This window comes from Lagopus muta, chromosome 5 (assembly GCF_023343835.1).
Source record: "Lagopus muta isolate bLagMut1 chromosome 5, bLagMut1 primary, whole genome shotgun sequence".
Classification (NCBI taxonomy): Eukaryota; Metazoa; Chordata; class Aves; order Galliformes; family Phasianidae; genus Lagopus; species Lagopus muta.
The window spans coordinates 21,217,457-21,237,604 of record NC_064437.1 but is presented as its reverse complement, the minus strand read 5'-3'; the positions used below and the strand labels follow the sequence as shown (position 1 = coordinate 21,237,604).

The 20,148-nt window shown below is 37.6% G+C and overlaps 1 protein-coding gene across 2 annotated transcripts in view; it reads right to left on the bottom strand.

Annotated features, from left to right (window-relative positions):
• DENND1B (DENN domain containing 1B) overlaps positions 1–20,148 on the bottom strand; it is a 144,857-nt gene that overhangs the window by 78,063 nt on the left and 46,646 nt on the right. Inside the window, exons 4-8 of one of the 2 annotated variants that reach the window (XM_048944265.1) lie at positions 18,130–18,179; positions 10,083–10,202; positions 3,674–3,743; positions 2,102–2,182; positions 169–228 (exon numbers count right to left, since the gene is read on the bottom strand). In XM_048944265.1, coding sequence (XP_048800222.1) covers positions 169–228; positions 2,102–2,182; positions 3,674–3,743; positions 10,083–10,202; positions 18,130–18,179 — 381 coding nt within the window. The remainder of the gene's footprint in view (positions 1–168; positions 229–2,101; positions 2,183–3,673; positions 3,744–10,082; positions 10,203–18,129; positions 18,180–20,148) is intronic. The other variant, XM_048944266.1, reaches the window with a different exon arrangement.

The following is a 20,148-nucleotide window of genomic DNA, read 5'->3' as shown; positions in this document are numbered from 1 at the left end:
TGAAATTCGATTGGTTTAAACAGGTTAATAATGCTCTTTTAGGCTATAGACAAGAGCAGAATTTCCAAAAGGTTAGTATAAATAAGCCTGAAATCAGAAAACATATCTTATAGCAAGTAATCATTACTTTAATTACAATAGGTTTTAGATAGTGCCTTTTAAACTCACCGACACAAGGCAAGGCTGTTTTTTCAAAACTTGCTTACTTGCAAAAATCATCTCTTGGTTCTTATGCAATATGAGAGAAAGATTGAATTGATTTTTTAGCTTTTCAATAGAGCAAAGATGATTCCAATGCTTCCCATGTCTAAAATGTGTTCTGAGAATATGCTTTATTTTGTATGTTTCACCCCCACCTAAATTCATGCTTAGCTAACTTTTCCAACAAAAGAAAAAGCACTTTTGTTGGCCCTCCATGAGTAAAATGGAAGAGACAGAAAGTTTCATAGAATCAAAGATTGCTCGTAACAAGACAGAGGTGCAAGGAGAAAACATGGTCCTTAAATAGATCAAGGCATTTTGGTGTCCTACTTACTGAAATTTACTGTGAAAAACCATGTATCTGGATACTGGCATATTTTATGCATGATTATGTACACGTAATTGTAAGTACCATCATGGTCTGCCATTTAAGCCCCAGTTCAATGTCTAGGAGCCTTACTCTGCATATCTGCGTATTTGGGGAGATGAATCTTTTTAATTCTGCTTCATGAAATTTGATCTAGACTCATCCTGGCACCATGAAAGACAACCTCATGCTGTTATTCCTACAATTATTTTTCAGACTATAGCTTCTTTTAAGTCTATGACCACTGACTGTTCCACTCTTGCCTATTTACAATACACAAGAAGACAGAAAGAGACACTGATATAAAGATTGACACACAAAGTTAGAGTTGAAAGTGGCCACAAACATTTCCCTACTCCCTGCAGCACTGAGCTTATGAAAATAGATGCCTGAAGATCCAAAACACATTTTGATTCAAGGGAACCTACTCCATCCTGCTTTTCCCTGCCTGAACCCACAGTACTTGCTCATCTGTGCCTGGAGCCAAGCGTTTGGCAACCAGCCCACATTTGGATTATCATTGTTCAGCTAAAAAGATAACAAAACTCTTTCATGGAACAAACTACTGGGAACAAGAGACAGCTGAGAAAAAATAAATTCAAACGTCAACTAATATTGAAATAAAACCAGCAAGCATCAACTTAATTGCAAGCAATTTGTCATCCCAATGTTGCTGGTTGTATCCTCCACTCCAAAGTTCACCATAACATTCATTTGAGATAGGAAAGCTCTGTACAAGATGAAACACAGCACCGACAGCAAAGCTTTCCAGGAAACAAAAGGAAAAAAAATCTTAAAAATTTATGTCCTACTGAAACACAGGAGGATTTCTAAAGGATGTTACTAAGTGTTTTACGATTTCTAAATTAGAATTGGCTATAACACTGCAGTTAGCAACAGTAAAATATTATTCCATATACCAGAGGGTACTACTGTAGGTTCATATAATATAATATTATGTCATTCTGAACAAACGATTTTAATTTCTGTTACATACTGAAAAATAACATTTGTTATAAGGACAAAACAAACAAATATACGTATGCACATACATGCACAAATACACTGAAAGAAATCAAACTGTAGTCTCAAAAAACAGCTCTACTTTCTGGTGAGAAACACCATGCAAGACTGCAAGGCCTTCAAGACACAGTGGATTATTATTGTTTGAAGAATGAAAATACTAGGGCTCTATAGACAATTGAAAAAAGTGTAAAATTATCTGCAAGAAAGAGCTAGAAACACAAAGTAGTAGTTCTAGCAGTACTAGATCCCACAATCCACCCCAGTTTCCTTTTTCATTCACAGAGAAAAATCCAATTTGTTTCTTTTTGACTGACTTTAAGAGAACAACTCCAGATATAGAGAAACTATTCTGTGCAGAAAAAAAAATATCAAAGCTTAAAAAGATTATTCAAGCCAGTTAATGATGGAAAGCCATCTAAGATTAAAGTTCACAAAAGGATTGTTTTAACCATAATTAGGCATTTTAGATTAGGCAATAGAATTAGGAATAATGCAGAGAATACTTACCACACTTAAACTGACCAAAGCATTTGCCTTTGGCACAGGATGGCTATACAAAGATTTTAACAAATCCTTTGAGTCATTTTCCTAAAGGGAATATAGTTATTAATCATCACATAAAAGAATTATTACAATTTATTACATGTCAAACAACTTATATCATACACATACATATTCAGTGAGAAAGACAATTGCAATTTCCCATGAAGTAATTAAATATAATTTAAATATGAGTCAAGCCAACTTCATTTATGTTAGAAAAATTCTTATATTTTTCCTCATATACTCCATAAATTAGTTACATTATTTGCAACTGAAAATAGCATTAAAATGGATATTTAGACTTCCTAAAAGAGTTAGCCATGGTATTCATCTAACAAAAAAACTTTGTTAAATGTGCAGCTATGCTTGAATTGTACACTCTTGGTCACACAGTGCCTGGGAAAGCATGACAGCCTCTTCAGTTGCATATATGGTATGAAGCAGTACAATGAAGCACATACTTCCACACACTGCTAAAACTTTCTGATCATCAATACTGAGATTCTCAGTATACAGCACAACAAGCCTAATCTAGCAACTTAAAGCGATTGTACAATGCCAAAACCACTGAACAGTGGAGCAGAAGCAGAGAAGAAAATGATTCCCATCTTCCTATTGAGGTCAAATACCTCCTTAATAACCATTTTACTGCTATAGTGAAATAAGAGCCAAATACAAAGCTCAGTTTAAAGATTCAGACTACTAGTGATGAAACTACACATACAGAATACATTTAACTAATTCAACATCTAGAATAATGTTTCTATTTATTACATGAAGTCCATTTACTGTAGTGCATAATAACTGCTTAATAAATAGTTCATCTATTTTTTAAACATCAGCTTTTCCAATCAGCATATGGCCATCCATTGATGTCTTTCCTTTTTTAAATTTCCATCTAGTAGTCTAATACAGTTAAATCAGAAAGACATGGCTACAGTGTTCTCCATAAAAACAGATGCCACTACTTCCTTCCCTGTATAATCCTGGAATACGTTTAATTGCTCATGAATATGCAAACTAAACTATCATGATTCTTCACCAAATGTTGCAAGCAATTTTGTCTTGCTAGTTGAGATGACAGAATTACGAGAGGTAGTTTTTAGTTAATGTGAAGGGTGAAACAGTACATCATATTTTATGCAGTTCTGAAAAAAAGTGTTTGTAACTGATAATCAGATAGTTCCAGAAATCTACAGTTTACAATCAATGCATCATAGAGTTCTCCAGTGATGTAACACTTTGCTCACACTTCACCCAGGACTTGTTTATACCAAGACTGACACTTCAGAAAGGTAGATTCTCAGCAGCTTTCTAAGATTCATGCGATATTCAAGTGATAGTTGTGGCCCAACATTCACATTCATTGAACTCCAGTATAACAAGTTTAATGACTTTTACTTGCACTAAATTTTACTTAAAATTAAACAGTGAAGAATCACTTTATGGCACTTGAAGTAGTGACCATTATTTGGTACTGTTACTGCTGCAAAATCTTCCACACAAAGAAGTAGACTATGTAAAATGTAAAATTACCTGCTCTTTAGCCAAATAATCTGCCAGAGTATTTAAAAGCTTATAGTATACTTCAAACCAGGGTAGGTAACTAAAAAGGGAGAGGAAAGAAAGAAACATTAAGATATCAGTGTACTTTTCCACTGTTTATGAAACCTACCATAAAATGACTAGTACATTTTTGCATTTTTACATGTAAATGAAATGCTCATAAACCTGTTCCTCACAAACTTCAGTTTAATGGTACATCACTGATAGGTTGTAGCAAAGCTCTACTCCTTTACAATCTATCTACTAACCAAACCTATTTGGTAAGACTTGGGTTTCGCTTTACTATAAAGCTGACACCTCAGTACTTCAGATCTATTATGTATACCAATTCACTTTACACAGTAAGGTGGAAATCTACTTTAAGTCCCACGTACATGTAGATTAGCTTATAATGTTCTTGCTTCTCATTACGCTAAATGCATCCCAAAAAAATCACTTTAAACACCGTCAAACAGCTTTAAATCACAGTCCCATTGTCTATTAAAGCTTTCAGTAGTTATGTTGGTAATTTTACTTGCTATTTTGACATTCTACACTCTGCTGTGCCTGGGCAGACTGCCACAAACCATCTACCTAGGCAGAGCCAGTACCCCATATCAGGCAAGTCGTGCATCGCTACAGAATAGCACAGATGCCACGTATACACAAGAATATATGAAGTCTTCTCTCTATGAAGCCATTTCTATACATAGTAGCAATTTCTATAAACAGCTGAGCATTCACTGATACTGCAAGCACAGTAATACCACTATTTCAAAGGCTCCTACCATAAGTCTGCAACCAATATTTGTGCAATATTTGATTAGTTAAATAGAATCCAAGATAAATGTGACATAACTGAAGGGTATGAGAAGAGAAGCTCAGTGTCATTATTGCCTTTTTTTTTGTCATCTATTTACAGATTATTTACCTTTAACTGTGACATCAGACCTTTCCATAGTCTTTATTTAAGCTTATGATACAGACGCAATATGTAGTTTACCAGACATTACAAGTATAAATTATTCCTTACTTACAAATTAGATACCTTCTAGTTTCTTTCTTAGAGTTTTTTCCACAAATAAAAAACACATTGCTAAAACAAAAAGCATGATTAATATGGCTTGTTCATATTTTCATGTGGGACAGGAGAGGAAGTAAAGACTGAAAGATTTTTATTTCATTTTATATCTAAGCTTTCCCTAACACCGAAGTGGAAGCCACCAGGGGAAATCTCGGATGTTTCAGAAGCCAAGGCTACTTTTGTCCAGTGAGCAGAGCAAGGGGTTACACTTCCTTTGCAATAGCTCCATTCTCAGTAAGCAGCTGGTAAGGCTTTAGAAATAGACTCCAGTTCTTAGAGTGAAGAACAAGCGTACACAACCGCACCTCCATACTACCACTCACTGCTTCTGGGCCTGAACACTGCGCATCCTTGTTGCAGTAGCTCCTAAACCTACTGGTTTTGGAATTTTATTCCATTTGGAACTCCTGACCTATGATCTTCTGAAATCACATTTCCCTCATCCTGGACGTGAAAACAAAACTGCTGGGCACAACCGCCAGGGTTCCTGCAGACATCGCAGCTAGCAAACTGCTCTGCCAGCAGAGATCAGAGCATGGCTCCACCACTTCACCCAAGTCAAACTACAAGGTGCAAACTGCAAAAAAAACCTTTATAAGCATAGATACAGGAATAGTTTACATCATTTAAACCTTTCCAGTGTTTTGCCATCACCTGAGCAGTCAGGCTATATCATCCAAGAATATCATTTTTTTTTGTTATTGTAGAATATTCTAAAATCTTATCTGATTGTTTGTTTTTCATAACAAACATTTATGACCAGTGTGCTATAAATGTTAATATTTTCTTGAAGTAGGAACAATATTTCTGTCATTTATCTATGATCTCGGCTCCCCTCTTATTGCAAAAACTAAAATTTAGTTTTTGAATAGATACATGAGGCCAATTTCATTACTTGAAATTAACGAACCCAAACACAAAACCGGGGAAGGGTAAGGCATGCTGACCCGAGTACTCTTACATGAGCTTGCTCTCTTAGCAAGATGAGGGAGATGATACACATTCAGATCTACACATAATCACAGACACATACATTGTAAAAAAAAACAGACTGTTTGCACATAGTTTAAAAATACCAACTTCCATCTGAGGAGAAAAACTAGATAAAGAATTGCTTTAAACCTTTAAGTACCGTAGATACTATGTTAATATAATCTCAGCATGCTACTTAAACTTGAAAATTTAAGACAAATCAAAACATCTACAGCATGAAAGCAAAGACCATCAAGATCTGATTTCATCAAATGAAAAGAACATAGATTCTCAAATGAGATTACTGCTTTCTCATTGCTCTTTAATTGTACACATTGCCTTCACAGACAGCACGTTACAACTAATACTCCTTTGAGAAACGAACGTACAAGACAAACATATGAAAACCTCCAACTCCTATAAAGTTGCCTTCACACAACAAAGAAGAATATCAAAATACACACGACTGTTTTAAAAGATACCCATTTCCTGTTTTAGAATACAGTGGTCTTTAAGAGTACAGCCACTGCCTGTCATGAAAACACAAGCACGAGATATTTCATGGCTAATTAGAAACATACTTAGCATTTTCTTTTAATCCAAATGAGCCACAAGACAGGAGCTCAGACTTTACCCAAAGTCGTGCATAACCCTTGTTGCAGTAAGTAGACTTCCACCTCACTTGTGCTTCTGCTATAACTCTGATAAAACTTTTACATTCATGAGTCAAAGGTTAAATAAAGGAAAGGAAATGTTTTCTGTCAAATAGTCAGGTAACCACTAACAGTCTTGAACTATCAGCAGGAATCTAACTTCTAGTAATCAAATAAAACTAAGGAAACTGCCTTTCCGTAGCTAAATGTCTAATGTCTAGGGGCTACTTTTCTGTCTGGAAAATTGACACAAAATGTGTAAAATTGAAACATTCTGCTTCTAAGGGATTTGCCTAAAGGAAGAGAGAGAAAGCTTCAAGAATGGCCTGCACTGAAGAACTACAAAGAGTTACCACATAAACCTGTCTTCCTTATTATAGCATTTCATTTGGAAACATTGGTGACAATTTTACAGTCGTAAAAATTAATGAAATCTAAGACTGAAAATTTTAATGATGCATTTTGCATTTCTCTAGGTACATAAGGTCAACTTCACATTCAACAGTTTCAAGATTTTTAACAAAGAAAAGATCAGTCAAGTTACATAAATTACATATTAAAACCATGCAAGTAATTCAAAATCAGTTCATTGTAAAGTCAAAGCATTATTCCTACTACAAACAGCAGAGATATAAATAGCAGATAATTATTTTGGGTATTGTTTCTATATAAAATTTCTATTGCGCCACTTCAGTTCTGAGCTGCCAAAATTAACATATGGAAAACTGAACAAGAAGAAAACATCCAGTACGGTGTATAAGAACAAAAATACATTACAATACTCCTGTTGTGGTACCCAAGTTCTTAGGGGCTACATGAGCTCAATGGTTTGTGGAGAAGGAAGTGACACAGCAGGACTCACACCCAGAGCTTCACACAAAGTAGCCTCGTCATTTAAACATAGAGGAAACCAAACAAGTCAAAAGAGTTGCAAAGGAATCCCTCTACATTTCTGAAGAACGATCCAAGATTTGTTCTCTCACCTTACTATGATTTTGCACTCATTTGCACATTGAATTTGGCAAATACAGACAAATTCTGCTTGACTGTTTTTGACCATACCGTAGCACTAGTAATTTCTTCAGATGAAAATGCCTGGGATAACCACATCAGGTGTAGTTGTTTCACTGTATTAGCACTTACTCTGACCTCAGAGAGAATTCTGTTCACATTCTGTGTATATCAAGTGTACAAAACCATGAAACATCTACAGTATTCCTGTATCTACAACCCAAGTAGATGTCCCGCTTAAAATTCTCCAGTTTAATGTAGCACTACATGGCAGAAAATTCAAAGATTATTTCCTTTAATTAGCATTTCAAATAAGAAGGAAAGAAAATGAATTATAGAGAGATAAGCTACAAGACCTAATTTCATGAGCAGCTTTATACTGATTGCATACAGTTTCAGGACAAGTAGTCTTTTCTTCACTTTGCAGTTCAAACCCTATACTTCGCCAGCCTGGCAAAGGTTAACACGTGAACTGATACCACCCACAAAAGATATTCACAAGAGACTTGCTGTATTCTGCTCTCTACTCATCAGCCTACCCAAATTTTTATAGAATTTCTTTCTCATCACTGTGATTAGCTTGCTCCTGCCATTCCTTTCAGATATTTTTATTTGGATTTTAGTTTCCTACTACTATCAGTGAAGTTTTTTTATACTCAACTGCCTCTAGTCTGTGTTAAAGCCTCAGCCAGCAGTTTAAACATAGTCCTCTTCTTAGTGGAGATACACAATATGTACATATGTAGATGGGTGGTAGTTAGATATGGCATTTTTGTACACCCACATTTGTGTGTTTATATAAACTTCAATATTACTAGATGTGTGACAGACAGTTTGAACTGTTCTTACAGAAGAGTCTTTGTCTATATACATACTGAATGTACATTAATGGTACTTTGAAATATGGAAGAAGCAACTGCGCACACATGTACAAAATCTTTACATATTAAGACAGCAACCCTTCATTTAAAGGTCTTTCATATTGGTTAATTGAAGATAAATATGAACAAGGCAGAGACAGAATAAATGCCAACAGGAGTATGCTAGCGGGTCTTCTTTCACTCGGTCATTCCTAACGAATCTTGGAGAAACCAGACCAGATATGAAGACACTTTGATGAAAACATTGATACATTCTTTCTATCCAAGAAACGCTATTTCAAACTAACATATAAACTGGAGAGAAAAGGGCTACCAATCTAGAAGTACAATTCCATGAAGCTAATGCTGTTATGCACTCAGTGTTGCATTGTAAATTTGAAATTGTCACAATAAAAGCAATAAAGGCAATGTTTTGATTAAGATTCAGTGAAAAATTATAGCTTGCCATTTTTCATTTTCCTACTTATTCCTGTCAAGTAACAGACCACTGGCTAATCTCTAACTGATGCATGTCTCTGCAGAAATGTTAAAAGAAATACCTTAGTTTACACCAGCTGAGAACATGCACCTTTTTCTTTGCAGTACTATAGACAGTAATTAAATATGCACACTTGAGCCCCATCCCTGGATGCACTCAAGGCCAGGCTGGACATGGCTCTGAGCATCACAGTGTAGTGGTTGGCAATCATGCCCGTGGGCAGGAGGGTTGAAACTACATGATTGTTGTGATACTGTTCAACGCAGGCCATTCTGTGATTGGTACTGCAGCATTAGAATCTAGACAGGCAAGGTTAGGAGTAAGAATCATAAATTTTGTTTCTAGCTTGATGAAGGAAGAAAAATTTAACTCAAAAAAAAAAAAAAAGCTAGAAGCATATGCATACATACTCTACAGTGCTTAACAAGACACATCAACAAAAAATGCCACAACAAAAAGGGTAAAGTATTTTATCCTCCAAATGCCTGAACTAAATCATTATGCAGCATTATTACAGAAGTATTGTTGGAAATTAATTGGCTCCATGTGATCCCTCCCAAATTTTTTTCCTTTACCCCAGAAGAACCACTGCACAAGCACTCCAAACAATAGATTGGAATCAGTTTAAAACTCTGGATGTCAGAAGGGTTCCAAAAAAGATGCCCCCATTTTCTCCATAGGTACTGCATGCTGACAGGTTATTACTTGAATACTTGAAGGCAATTTTGCCTTATAATAAAGCACAATACAAAAAGGCTTTAGCTTACGCTTACCTTTTCCTCCCCCTCCCCACCCCTTCATCACTAAACCTATTACTTTACAGAAAAATAAAGAATAACCAGAAAGAAAAAAAAAACTATTTAAATTAGGTCAATTTCCTAATTCTCAGTGTCAATTCTGTACCACAGTGCCATGCTGTACATTGATGATTCATCTCATTCTGGAGTTTCTTACATGCAAAAGGTGGAAGACACCTGAAAATTGCTTCCAAGTACAGGAATATAGAATTGTGTATTTCATCATGAAACTGACTGGATACTTGCCAAAGACTCCATTAAAAATTAAAAATATCCACATAATGCTCAAAGCCTGCAAAGCTAGAGAGTAAAATTCCTGTGTTATACAAATTGAAACCATCGTATGGAACTTGGGACCACTTTTCATCTGAAATCAACGGTAACATCATTGAAAAGAAACAGTGTACTGATAATAGTAAATATTTGTTATTAGTAACTGTTGAGAAGAAGTATTAACAGATTTGAAGAGATATTACATTTGTCCTATATTCACTTCTCTACTCCATTTTTCACGTGCAGCTTACCTCAGAATACAGAGGCAGACTTTGCCTCCAGACGTCAAACGGCAAAATCCAAACCGTTGCTTACTTTCAATGTCGGTGAGCACAAAAGTGAAATGCTGTCCAACTTGGTTTTGGGACACCCTGAAAAATTAGATACGGATCATAAGAACACCAGATGATAGAAAACACTAGCAGTGTTTTCTAGTCACTAGTAACTGCTCTCCAGCATTTTCATGCTCAAACCTCACTGCTCTTCCTCTCAGATTATCCTTTCCTTCCGTCCTTCATCCCACCTCTTCTGCAGGCACCGAAAAGCCCCATTCCCTCATTCATCCATGACTCCTGCTGCCATCTTTGCACCACCCAGACCTGGCCACCTCCACCTCAGTGAGCCCACGCTTCAAGGGCTGTGTGTAGCTCAGACCCCCACAACACAGAACAGAAGGTGCAGGAGTTATGGAAGGCACAGAGTAGGGAAAATAAGAACGAGAGAAAGCAGCTGCTGAATTATAAAGACAGATTTAGAATGGTTGGGACTTCAGTTTGGGAAAAAAAAAAAAAGAAAAAATATAACATTACAAGATCATAGAGACAGGGGAAGAGAACTGTTCATAAAGTAAAGCACATTGCAAGCTTAAAACTGGCTTTTCAGTCTGGTCAAACTTGGGTGATTTTCATAGAAATCATGAAATGCATTCCATATAAGCACTTAAGAACAAAAACTACATCTTAACCTTATTCAAAGAAAAACATATTGCACTTTTTCAACAATTCCCAGAAAAAAATAAGCTTTAGGTAGACTCAGCATTTTCAATTGGGAGAGGTAATGCATGGCATAGTCAAAAGTAAAATATAGCAAAGTTTTAATGGGCACTGTAGAAGTTCTGAAAAGGTAACACAGCAGTTCTGACTATAATTCTAAGCCTTATTTTCTCATTCTTACATCATCTTCAGCAGAATGCCTAAGCACCTGCTAGAGAGCAATATGGTTAACATATGTCACCTGTGGCTGAAAAAGAATTCCTTCAGAATCTAAGAACTATCTTTCATCTCCCACTAAGTGCATTTTTTTCCCCATTTATCCCCCACAATACGTATATTTTTAAAAAACCTTCACCAAAATAAAAAGCAAAAAGTTACCCATGGGAAGGAAAAAAAGGTAGGAGATCAAAGGCATAAAGCTAAAATGGGACACATGCAAATGCTTAATTGATGATGAGAAGAGCTCAAAGATTGGCCAAGTGATGCCACTGCCCAGACTCTCCAAACTCCCACTCATTTCCATTTGGACACATCCCTTCCAACCACAGTGATTAGCCTGAAATAAAAGCCTGCCCTGAGCACAAATAACAGAACAATATATATCTAGTCCAATGTGATCATTAGAAATCCACCATCATTAACAGATTTATTCTTTAAAGTTTTGTAATAAAGCTCAATTCATTACAAGTATTTTCCTCAAATATCTTCAGTCAACTGAACCAACCTAGTATGCTCTTTACTTTTAGTAAATGCTTGATGGCTCTCACTCTTAATTTTTTTCAGCTTCTTTAGGATAACTAGGATGCTGCCTGAGTATAACATATGACACAACAGCATCAGTGACGTTGTCTCATTACTCCTCTGCCAATAAAGCCATTTTCTATCCAAGTCTCTATTACTCTCAGGAATAAAGAGGCAAATCTCCACTGAAACCCTCAGGTCAGCGCACAGCCAAGTGTTGCAAAGTCCCTCAGCAGCAGCACTGCCAGCACCCTGTGCTCCACCTAGGGTACAGTACCTCAGTCAAACGTGATAAGCTATTTACAAAAGCTGTCTTAATAGATGCCCCACTATGCAGGCTTTGCTTTTTATGTACTGTGTACACACATGCCGTATGCCTCTGCTCCACTATTGCTTAAAAACAATTCCTTAGCCTAAAGAATCTCACACCAGTAAGGAATCTTCCTTTCATTTATCTCCTCCCTTCCCAACACTGGAAAATGACAAAGGAGAATATACTGTACTGCAATTAAAGCACATGTAAAAATTTCAATGCATGAGACCAAATATGATTTAATTCTGAGATTTTATTAAAAATAGCACAGGCAAGTTATGGCAGTCCAGCAGGAGGCAATCCCAATGCCATCTCACCACCTCCAACTCAACATTTTCCCTTCAAGAGAGACTACGCAGCATTTTCACAGTTGGTGTGAGAACAGCCCAGCTTGAAAGCTGCATCCCACAGACTTTAGGAGGAGCTGTAAGCAGCACATTCTGGATGCTCGAGATGAGAAAAGCTCCAAGGCTGAACCTCCACAAACAACCTAGAAGTTTGCATTTGGTCTCATTTGCTTCAGAAGAACAGCTAACAAAAGCCAGAGACCAATCATCTGCAGCATGTTTTCTAATCAGAGTTTCAAATACCGACTTCATTCTAGGTTGCTAATTCAAAAGTTCCACGCAAGACCTGAGGGCAGCAAGGAGGCCTGCTTTTTTGCCGCTCTTCAGCAGAAGTGAAACTGACTGTTTGCCAGCCATATAAGAACAAGCTAATGATGGCTGTGTATTTCCACACACTGATTGATAATGCCAATGTCTGAACTCAACACAAAACATTCAAGAAGCACTAGCACAACAGTTTTAATACACCCGTTGCATATTTTTATGTGCACAAGTTTTAGCTATGGTATTTGGGTCCCGTGCCTCTGAAGCCAAGTCATGACTTTGGCCACACTACCAAATCACAGCAAAGATGCTTCTACCAATCTTCCTTAAGATGAAAATCAACATAGATAAACGCAATTCCTACCTACCAGAATTTCCCAACCAAAATGTTACCTGTACTTTCCAATGGAGCACAGGATCTATTGAACAAGATTCACAACATATTTTTAAAAAAAAAAAAAAAAAAAAAAAAAAAAAAAACAGAACTCAGGCCTGTGGATTACTTCAAAACAAGTGACCTGCTCACTTGCAGGGAGACAGCACAGGCACGCTATTGCAAACTGTCGCTGACCTCCTCCTCCCTCATTCCTCTGTCTTGCTAACCCCCCCCCCCCCCCCCCTTCCTTTCAGCTCCTGCGTGGCCTGCTTACATTTAATCTTAGTTTAACAACAATAAATCACCAGTAGCAAAGAATGTGTGTAAACACTTATTAACTCTGTAGACTACAATGGGCTCTTTCAAGGCTAATACAGTTCACTATATGAATAAAAGCAGTTTTTAAAATTTTTCTAATATCAGCAGAATACAGAAAAGGCTCTTTGGTACACACAGAGCAGGTAAAGAGCTGTTTTAAAGAACTCTGTTTACACTATAGCCATTGTGCAGGCTGCATTTCAAGGCTGCCTTGAGAGAGCTGATTAAGGCAGGAATTAAATCTCTTCTAATGAAAAACAACATGTCTAACCATCACATTTATCCTTAATTCTTAATTAGAATTGCTCTTCTTCCAAATTTATCTGCTTAGGAGACACAGTATGCTTGAAATGAATCGCCCTTCACACTTAGGAATTCCTAAAGGGCTTTGAACTTCAGAGAGATTTTGTTGTTTCCAAACAATGAAAAACCATGCATGGCAGAAAAGATTTCAGTCAATATTTTTTAAACAAAACAAAGTTACAGGTAACATTAATTATAATGTGTCACACACATATGCTTGACCAGCAAGGCACAATTCTTACTCAACTCACTAACTCAGCTTACTCAGTTCTTAACTACAGGCAACTGCTACTGAAAAATTTCAGTGTATTTTTTCTCCAAATCTGACACTGAAAAGTAAAGCACACCAACCACTGACCCTAATTCTCCCCAGATCAGAGAAAAATGAGTGAGAGATTCATGCTGGAATTGATGTAAAGGTGGAAGCACCAGCTGATGGGGAGGAGTGGGGCCTCTGCAACCTCAGCTTGAGCCATTTTCTTCCACTGATTACTATCCCCAACAGCATCTATTGTTTCTGCTTCTAAACTCACCCTGTGAGCATGACTCCACCACTTGGGTTCCTCCTGCTGTTACACAGATTTTTCTCATATGCCTACATTTTATGTTATATATATGTGTATAATACAATGAGATAAAGAGTGGAAAAAACTCAGTTGTACAAGATTACTACATTTCAGAGTTTCTAACTCATCCTGCAGATTGACTGGAATGACTCAAGTGTTCAGGAGATGTTATAATTTATCTATACAGCTTGAAACATTAAATATATTCTTAGCTAAGTACTTTCTATTCTCATCTGTTGACTTTTTAACTGAGTATTTCTGTAAGCCACAAATCATCTCCACAGCCAGAGATTGCTACTCAAAACACCAACAGAAATGGTTTAGCCATTGACTCTAATAGTTTGTGAGCTAAATAATAGGCACAGTAGTTCCCATACTTGAGCAATATTCTACATCTAACGAGTAATCTTCCTACAGCATGTGCAGCAGAGCCACTTATGCTCTGCAACATAGCCCTTCCCATGTGACTGGGTGGGCACAGTAGGTGAAACCAATAAGGCACTTATCTCCATATTAGTCCTACAGACACCTTCCAAAGTCTTGGCTACAGAGGGACTACACAAACAACAGAAGAAATACAACCTAAAGGGGAAAAAGCAGAGGAGGAGAAAGGGAGATCAGAAGTATTTATGGAGGAGGGAACAAAGGAAAGAGAATCAAAGTGCAGAAAAACTGAAGAGTCAAACTGTGACAGTGAAATTTAAGACTGATTTTGAGTTGTGACTGAGAAGAACATCTGCATGCTCACTCAATTTTCCAGCAAAATTACCAACACAGCCAGAGAGTGAGGTGGGGCTCTGCAAGTTACACGAGTTTGAGGTTGAGAGTGAAAATACAGATCACTGAGGGGAAAGAAGAGGAAAAATAATCATGTAGCATTTGCATGAAGGTTACAAAGAACAAAAAAGACAAGGTGCTTTTCTCTGACACTTAAAAATCAGCTTAGCAAATATTAGAAGTGATAAAATCTCTACATTTTTTAAAAGTACAATCCTCCTGTTTCTTACAAATAGAAACAGAGAAAGGAGTTCCACAGCAGAGAAAAAGCAAACTTATTCATGACTATCAACAAATGAACAGTGTAAAAGTTGTGCAGTTGTGTAATTAATAAATCCTAAAACAATTCAGTTGCAAAAAAAAGACGTAGGCTCTCAGGGTAAACGCTCAAGAACTTCTATGGCAGAATTCAGTACTTAATCCTCTCCAGCATAAAATGTAAGCTATACTGGGTTAGTAACAAAATTAAGTGTTTGCTTTCTATTTATATACATGTATGTATATATCTCAAAGTTTAAGTAATGGTTAACACATCATGCCATCCATTGTGCCTTTTTGGCTTGACTTTCAGCTTATATTTAATGGGAGTCACCCACAGATTTTAAATCACCATTCACAGTATGCAATTGTGATAATTAAATAGTCTACAGCTACTTCATACATCCAAATGGAAGTCTGTATTTCTAGTGAGATAATGTAAGCAGTATCACATAGAATCAAATCTAGATCTTAGTCCATGATCACCATATAGTGAACACAACAAAATCAAACACATTCTCACTTCATCCACTTTTCAATTCATTCACTAATTGAGTACAGGTGAGGCAGAGGAAAATGTGACGATGGACTTACCACTGGGATTTGACAGGGCTTTAATTACATTATTTTCATAATTTCAAGAACGTTGATTTACTATTTAAATGAGTTTTGTTTATCTATTTAATAAAAAGGACACTGTTGCCTGAAACTCTGCTGCATGCAAGAATGCCCAGAAGCAAAGTATGGAACGAAGTCATTTTTTTTTTTTTATTCCAGATACCTCAATCACTAGCATCAGTGGAAATTCAACTTCTGCTCTAGTCTTTCCTAGCTCTTACAAGGATCACAAAGTGCTCTCAGTGGTTTATATACTGATAGATCTCACAATACAGTTTGAGAAACTATATTCCCTAAAGTACAATGAGCTCAACCTGTGAAATAGAAACTTGGCTTTTCTCTTAAATGAAAGCTTTCTGTACAGAACTTGCCACTGAAGCTGCCTGTAAAATACTTGGGGGCACTCATTGTATGGTCTGTGGTTGTTCTCCCTGCAAGAAAATAAATGTTCAGTAGACAAGTGAAAAGCATGTTTATGGCTAGAAAAAAAACTAGGTGTTTGTCACACCTACAGCATTCTTTTAAAAATAAAACAAACACAGAAAGGAGTTACAGCAACATATTTATCAATACTTGTCTGCATTGGTCCCATACTTTTCAAAACAAAAATATCCAACTCCAGGAAAGTAAAAGACAACTATACAGTTTTTGTATTGTTTATTTTCAAGTGGCAACATGCCTTTACAGTAGAAAATGTCTGAACTGAATAGCATAAACACAACACAGCCCTAAATTATTCCTCCCAAACAGTTAAGTAAAGAGAAGCAGACACTCTTGCATGGGCATCCAGTACTTCTGTCTCTGCCCACGGCAGTTCAGCCCACCTCTCCTGCCCAAGCACCTTCACTTCCCAGGACCCCACACTGCCTGTACTCCCTCACAGGTCCCAACAGCCCAGCTCCCAACCCCTGCCAAGCAGAAGCCGCTTGTACAGAAACTGGTTTCAGAGGCAGCTGCGTGCAGGCTGAGCAGTCAGCAGTCAATGGAACATGCACCTCAGCTTCCACGAATCACCCCAGCTTCCGTCCAACTGCCAAGGTGCATGGATATTATAGAAGTTTCCCATCTGAGAGCACTGCTCTTTGGTCAAACATAGAGGTGAAAAAGTACTTGGAAGCAGAGGGACAAAGGGCAAACAACAAACATCACATAACTTGTATCATTTTTCCCCCCATCATTTGGATACTCAGTTAAAGTAATATATTCCCACAGAATTCTGATTAAGTTTATCAGTCTCATATAAGCAACTAAGTGCCTTCTGAATGAATAAACAGAAACAGCTAACATTGAAGTAGTTATTTGAAAATAATTATTTGCTGCCACTGATAAAATTCTTGCCACTGGATGGCAGCAGCGGAGCCTCACCTTTTTCTGTTATCCTCAATTTTTATTTTCATTATTCATCTTCTTTATCAGTTTTACACAGATATACTGCATACGTCTCGAGCACATTAAGGACTTCAGTGCTTTACAGCCAACACGAACAGCACTGGTTAGGTCATCAAAACAGTTTGAAGGGCAGCAAGTTTAGCCAGTTCAAAATGCAAACAACTAAACATCTATAAACGGCTAAATGAGCCTAGTTTTCTTCAGAGAAGTTGTGCTTATGACAGTCTGTACGAGCCATGTTCTCCTGTCAAGTCCCTGCCTTGCACCACACTACTGACACCGCACTGCCGGTCGCTGTTGCAGGGCTCTCGCTCACAGCGCTGCCAACGCTGCCCTGCAGCCGGCTCAGCCCGCGCTGCCGCCTGCAGCTTTATTCCTTATGCAAATCACGCTTTTAACTCCATCTTTGCTGACTCGGACAATGTGAGTTTTAGAAGTGAGTGTGATAGATTAAATTAATTACCATTAATCAGTTTGACAAGTTCAAATAAGTGTTTTAATTAATAAAATTTTTTATACAAACCATTTAAATTATTGCATCATTACATGGATGCCACACTGTAATGGATACCAGAAAGGTAAGACTATTATGTATTATTAATTAGCTCTTAAGTCTACTCTAAGAAAAATCAGCTGCACGTTCAGTTACTTCCATGCAATTAAAGTTTTAATTTCTCTGAACTCAAACTACACATTTCCAGTACTGGTATTTATATCCTAAAGACCTGTGACATTTTTTTATGATGGTTGCTGCTTGAACAAAACTGTATTATATGCTGATATTAACACAGACGTTGTTTGCAATGATACAGGAGTATATATAATTTACAGGAGTAAATATAATCAAGAGGCAGAATATTGCTCTATCCTGAAAGACATACCCTTACAACTCCAGAAAAGTTGTGTTTTGCTGTGATGTTCATCCATGGGTGCATGTTTCTGTACTGTATTTGTATTTGTCCTTTAAATATTTCCCTGCTATCACACTAAATACCCTTTCATATAAATGTTTAAATAAATGATAACTGCAACATACCTTTCGACGTCAAAAGGAAAGCAGAACTTTGGAACACTGTTCAGCACTTCCTGTAAATGCAAGGGAAACAGGGTTAGGATTTTGAAAAGGCTTTTATCTCTGTTTGCTAGCAGTTCCCCTGAAGATTGGTTTAAAACAAATATCCAGAAATATTCATAGAAAATAATAATAAACTTGAGGAGCATATGATTGCAAAAAAAAAAAAATACAGTACACGTTCCTGGACTGAAATAATTGATTATTAAAAAGGAATTAAGTTTGTGCTTCGGCAGATTGCAAAGACAATGCCGTAGAAGCCCCAGGAGGGAAAGGCCTGGCCTGAAGGGTATTAACACCCTTCACATCCCCGCTGGGATTCCCCTCAACAAGGCCATATGGATTTTACAAGAAGCACCACACCATATGGGTAAGCCACGTCTGCTGCTACTTGTACCACAGACTAGCCACAGGGACTTCTGACAGATCCTGGCTCAAAAATACAAATGTTGTTTCAATTAAAATGCAGGCAGAGAAAAGGGAATGAAGTTGGCAGCAGAATGAATTACAGAGAGGTATAACGACTCTATACATGTCTCATGGTCAAACACTGAAAATCGTGGAAATCTTCTGCTGGTCCAAGAGAGATATTTATATGATTAACCCTTTGGTTTTCAAAAGAAAGCAACTCTGTTCATAAAGGGAAAGGGAGGGAATCTGATGGAGCTATATTTGTACAATAATATAATAGCATTGCTCTCTCTCACAGCATTTACTAAGTTGTTTAGTGACAAATAAAGGTATAAATTATGATATAAAAATGCTCCCAAGCTAGTAAAAATTTTTCAGGTGAAAAAGTGATTTGCAGGTTTGTTAGCAGAAATTATTAAAGCGATCTTACAGGATTCCAGAAACAGCAGTTTTTCCCAACAGTCACACTCAGCTTGGAAAACAAACCTTCTGTGGCACACATGAGCTAAGAAGGGACAAGAGATGGCATTTGTATGGGTCAGCACAGCTACAGGGTTCTCTGTTTGTATGAGACCAACAACAGGACTATACTGGCTACACTGGAGCTTATAAAGGCATCCTGCGAGGTGCACACAGTCAGGAAAAGGCAAACAGACTGCAGAGATGCAGATGGGGTTAAGAACTGGATCAAGGATGTTAGTACCCTCCTGCTTGAACACTGTTCAACTGTGCGCTGAGCAGCCAGCTTCCATTAGGGGAAGCTATGTACTGAAATTCCCACACACAATGACTATTTGCTCCAAACATCTGCCTGGAACAGTTGTAAGTGTAAAACACAAAGAACCCATGGAAGTTAATCAGCGAGAGCTGAAAAGTCCAGGGAAAGAAAGAGACAGAAATGAATCCTTCAAATACAGCACACATTGTTAGCTGCAACATCTTAAAGATACATGATGCTCCACTATGTGAACTAATAGCACAGAATGAAGAAATCAATTTTCAAGAGTTTTTATGTCACGTAAGGGAGCTCAAGAAATCTTTCAGAATCCAGCTTTCCCAGCACAGGAGGAGAGGGGTCTGAGCACACCGTGGTGTACTTTGGGAAGGGGCCTCAGTATCTCAACTCAAATTCTCCTTCCAAATCTGCACCTATAATCACACTATAGTAAGTTCTTTTCTCCATACTACTGAGAGTTGGGCTTGCTGCCTGTTGATCTCAGAAACGATTCAGAACAGGGTACAGAAACATATTCACTCCAGCCTTCCAGCACATCCTCTCAGAATAAACGATCCCACAGGAAGAACCAGCCCCAAGCCCAGGGGCAGCTCAGCAGCCCAGCCGGTGACCCGAAGACGACGCGTGCCTCCGGCCGCAGGACAGCGAGGCCTCACGCCGCCCCCGGCACACGCTCAGCTCCTGCGGGGCGGCCCCGCTCGCTTCCCAACTGGCGGCAGCATCCCTCAGGGAGCGGTCTTTAAACCTCTCCGCTCTTTAAAATTCAAGCAGCCAGCAGGTCTATAGACTGGTGTATAAACAGCATAGACAAAAAAAAAAAATCCTCTCCCAGCTTA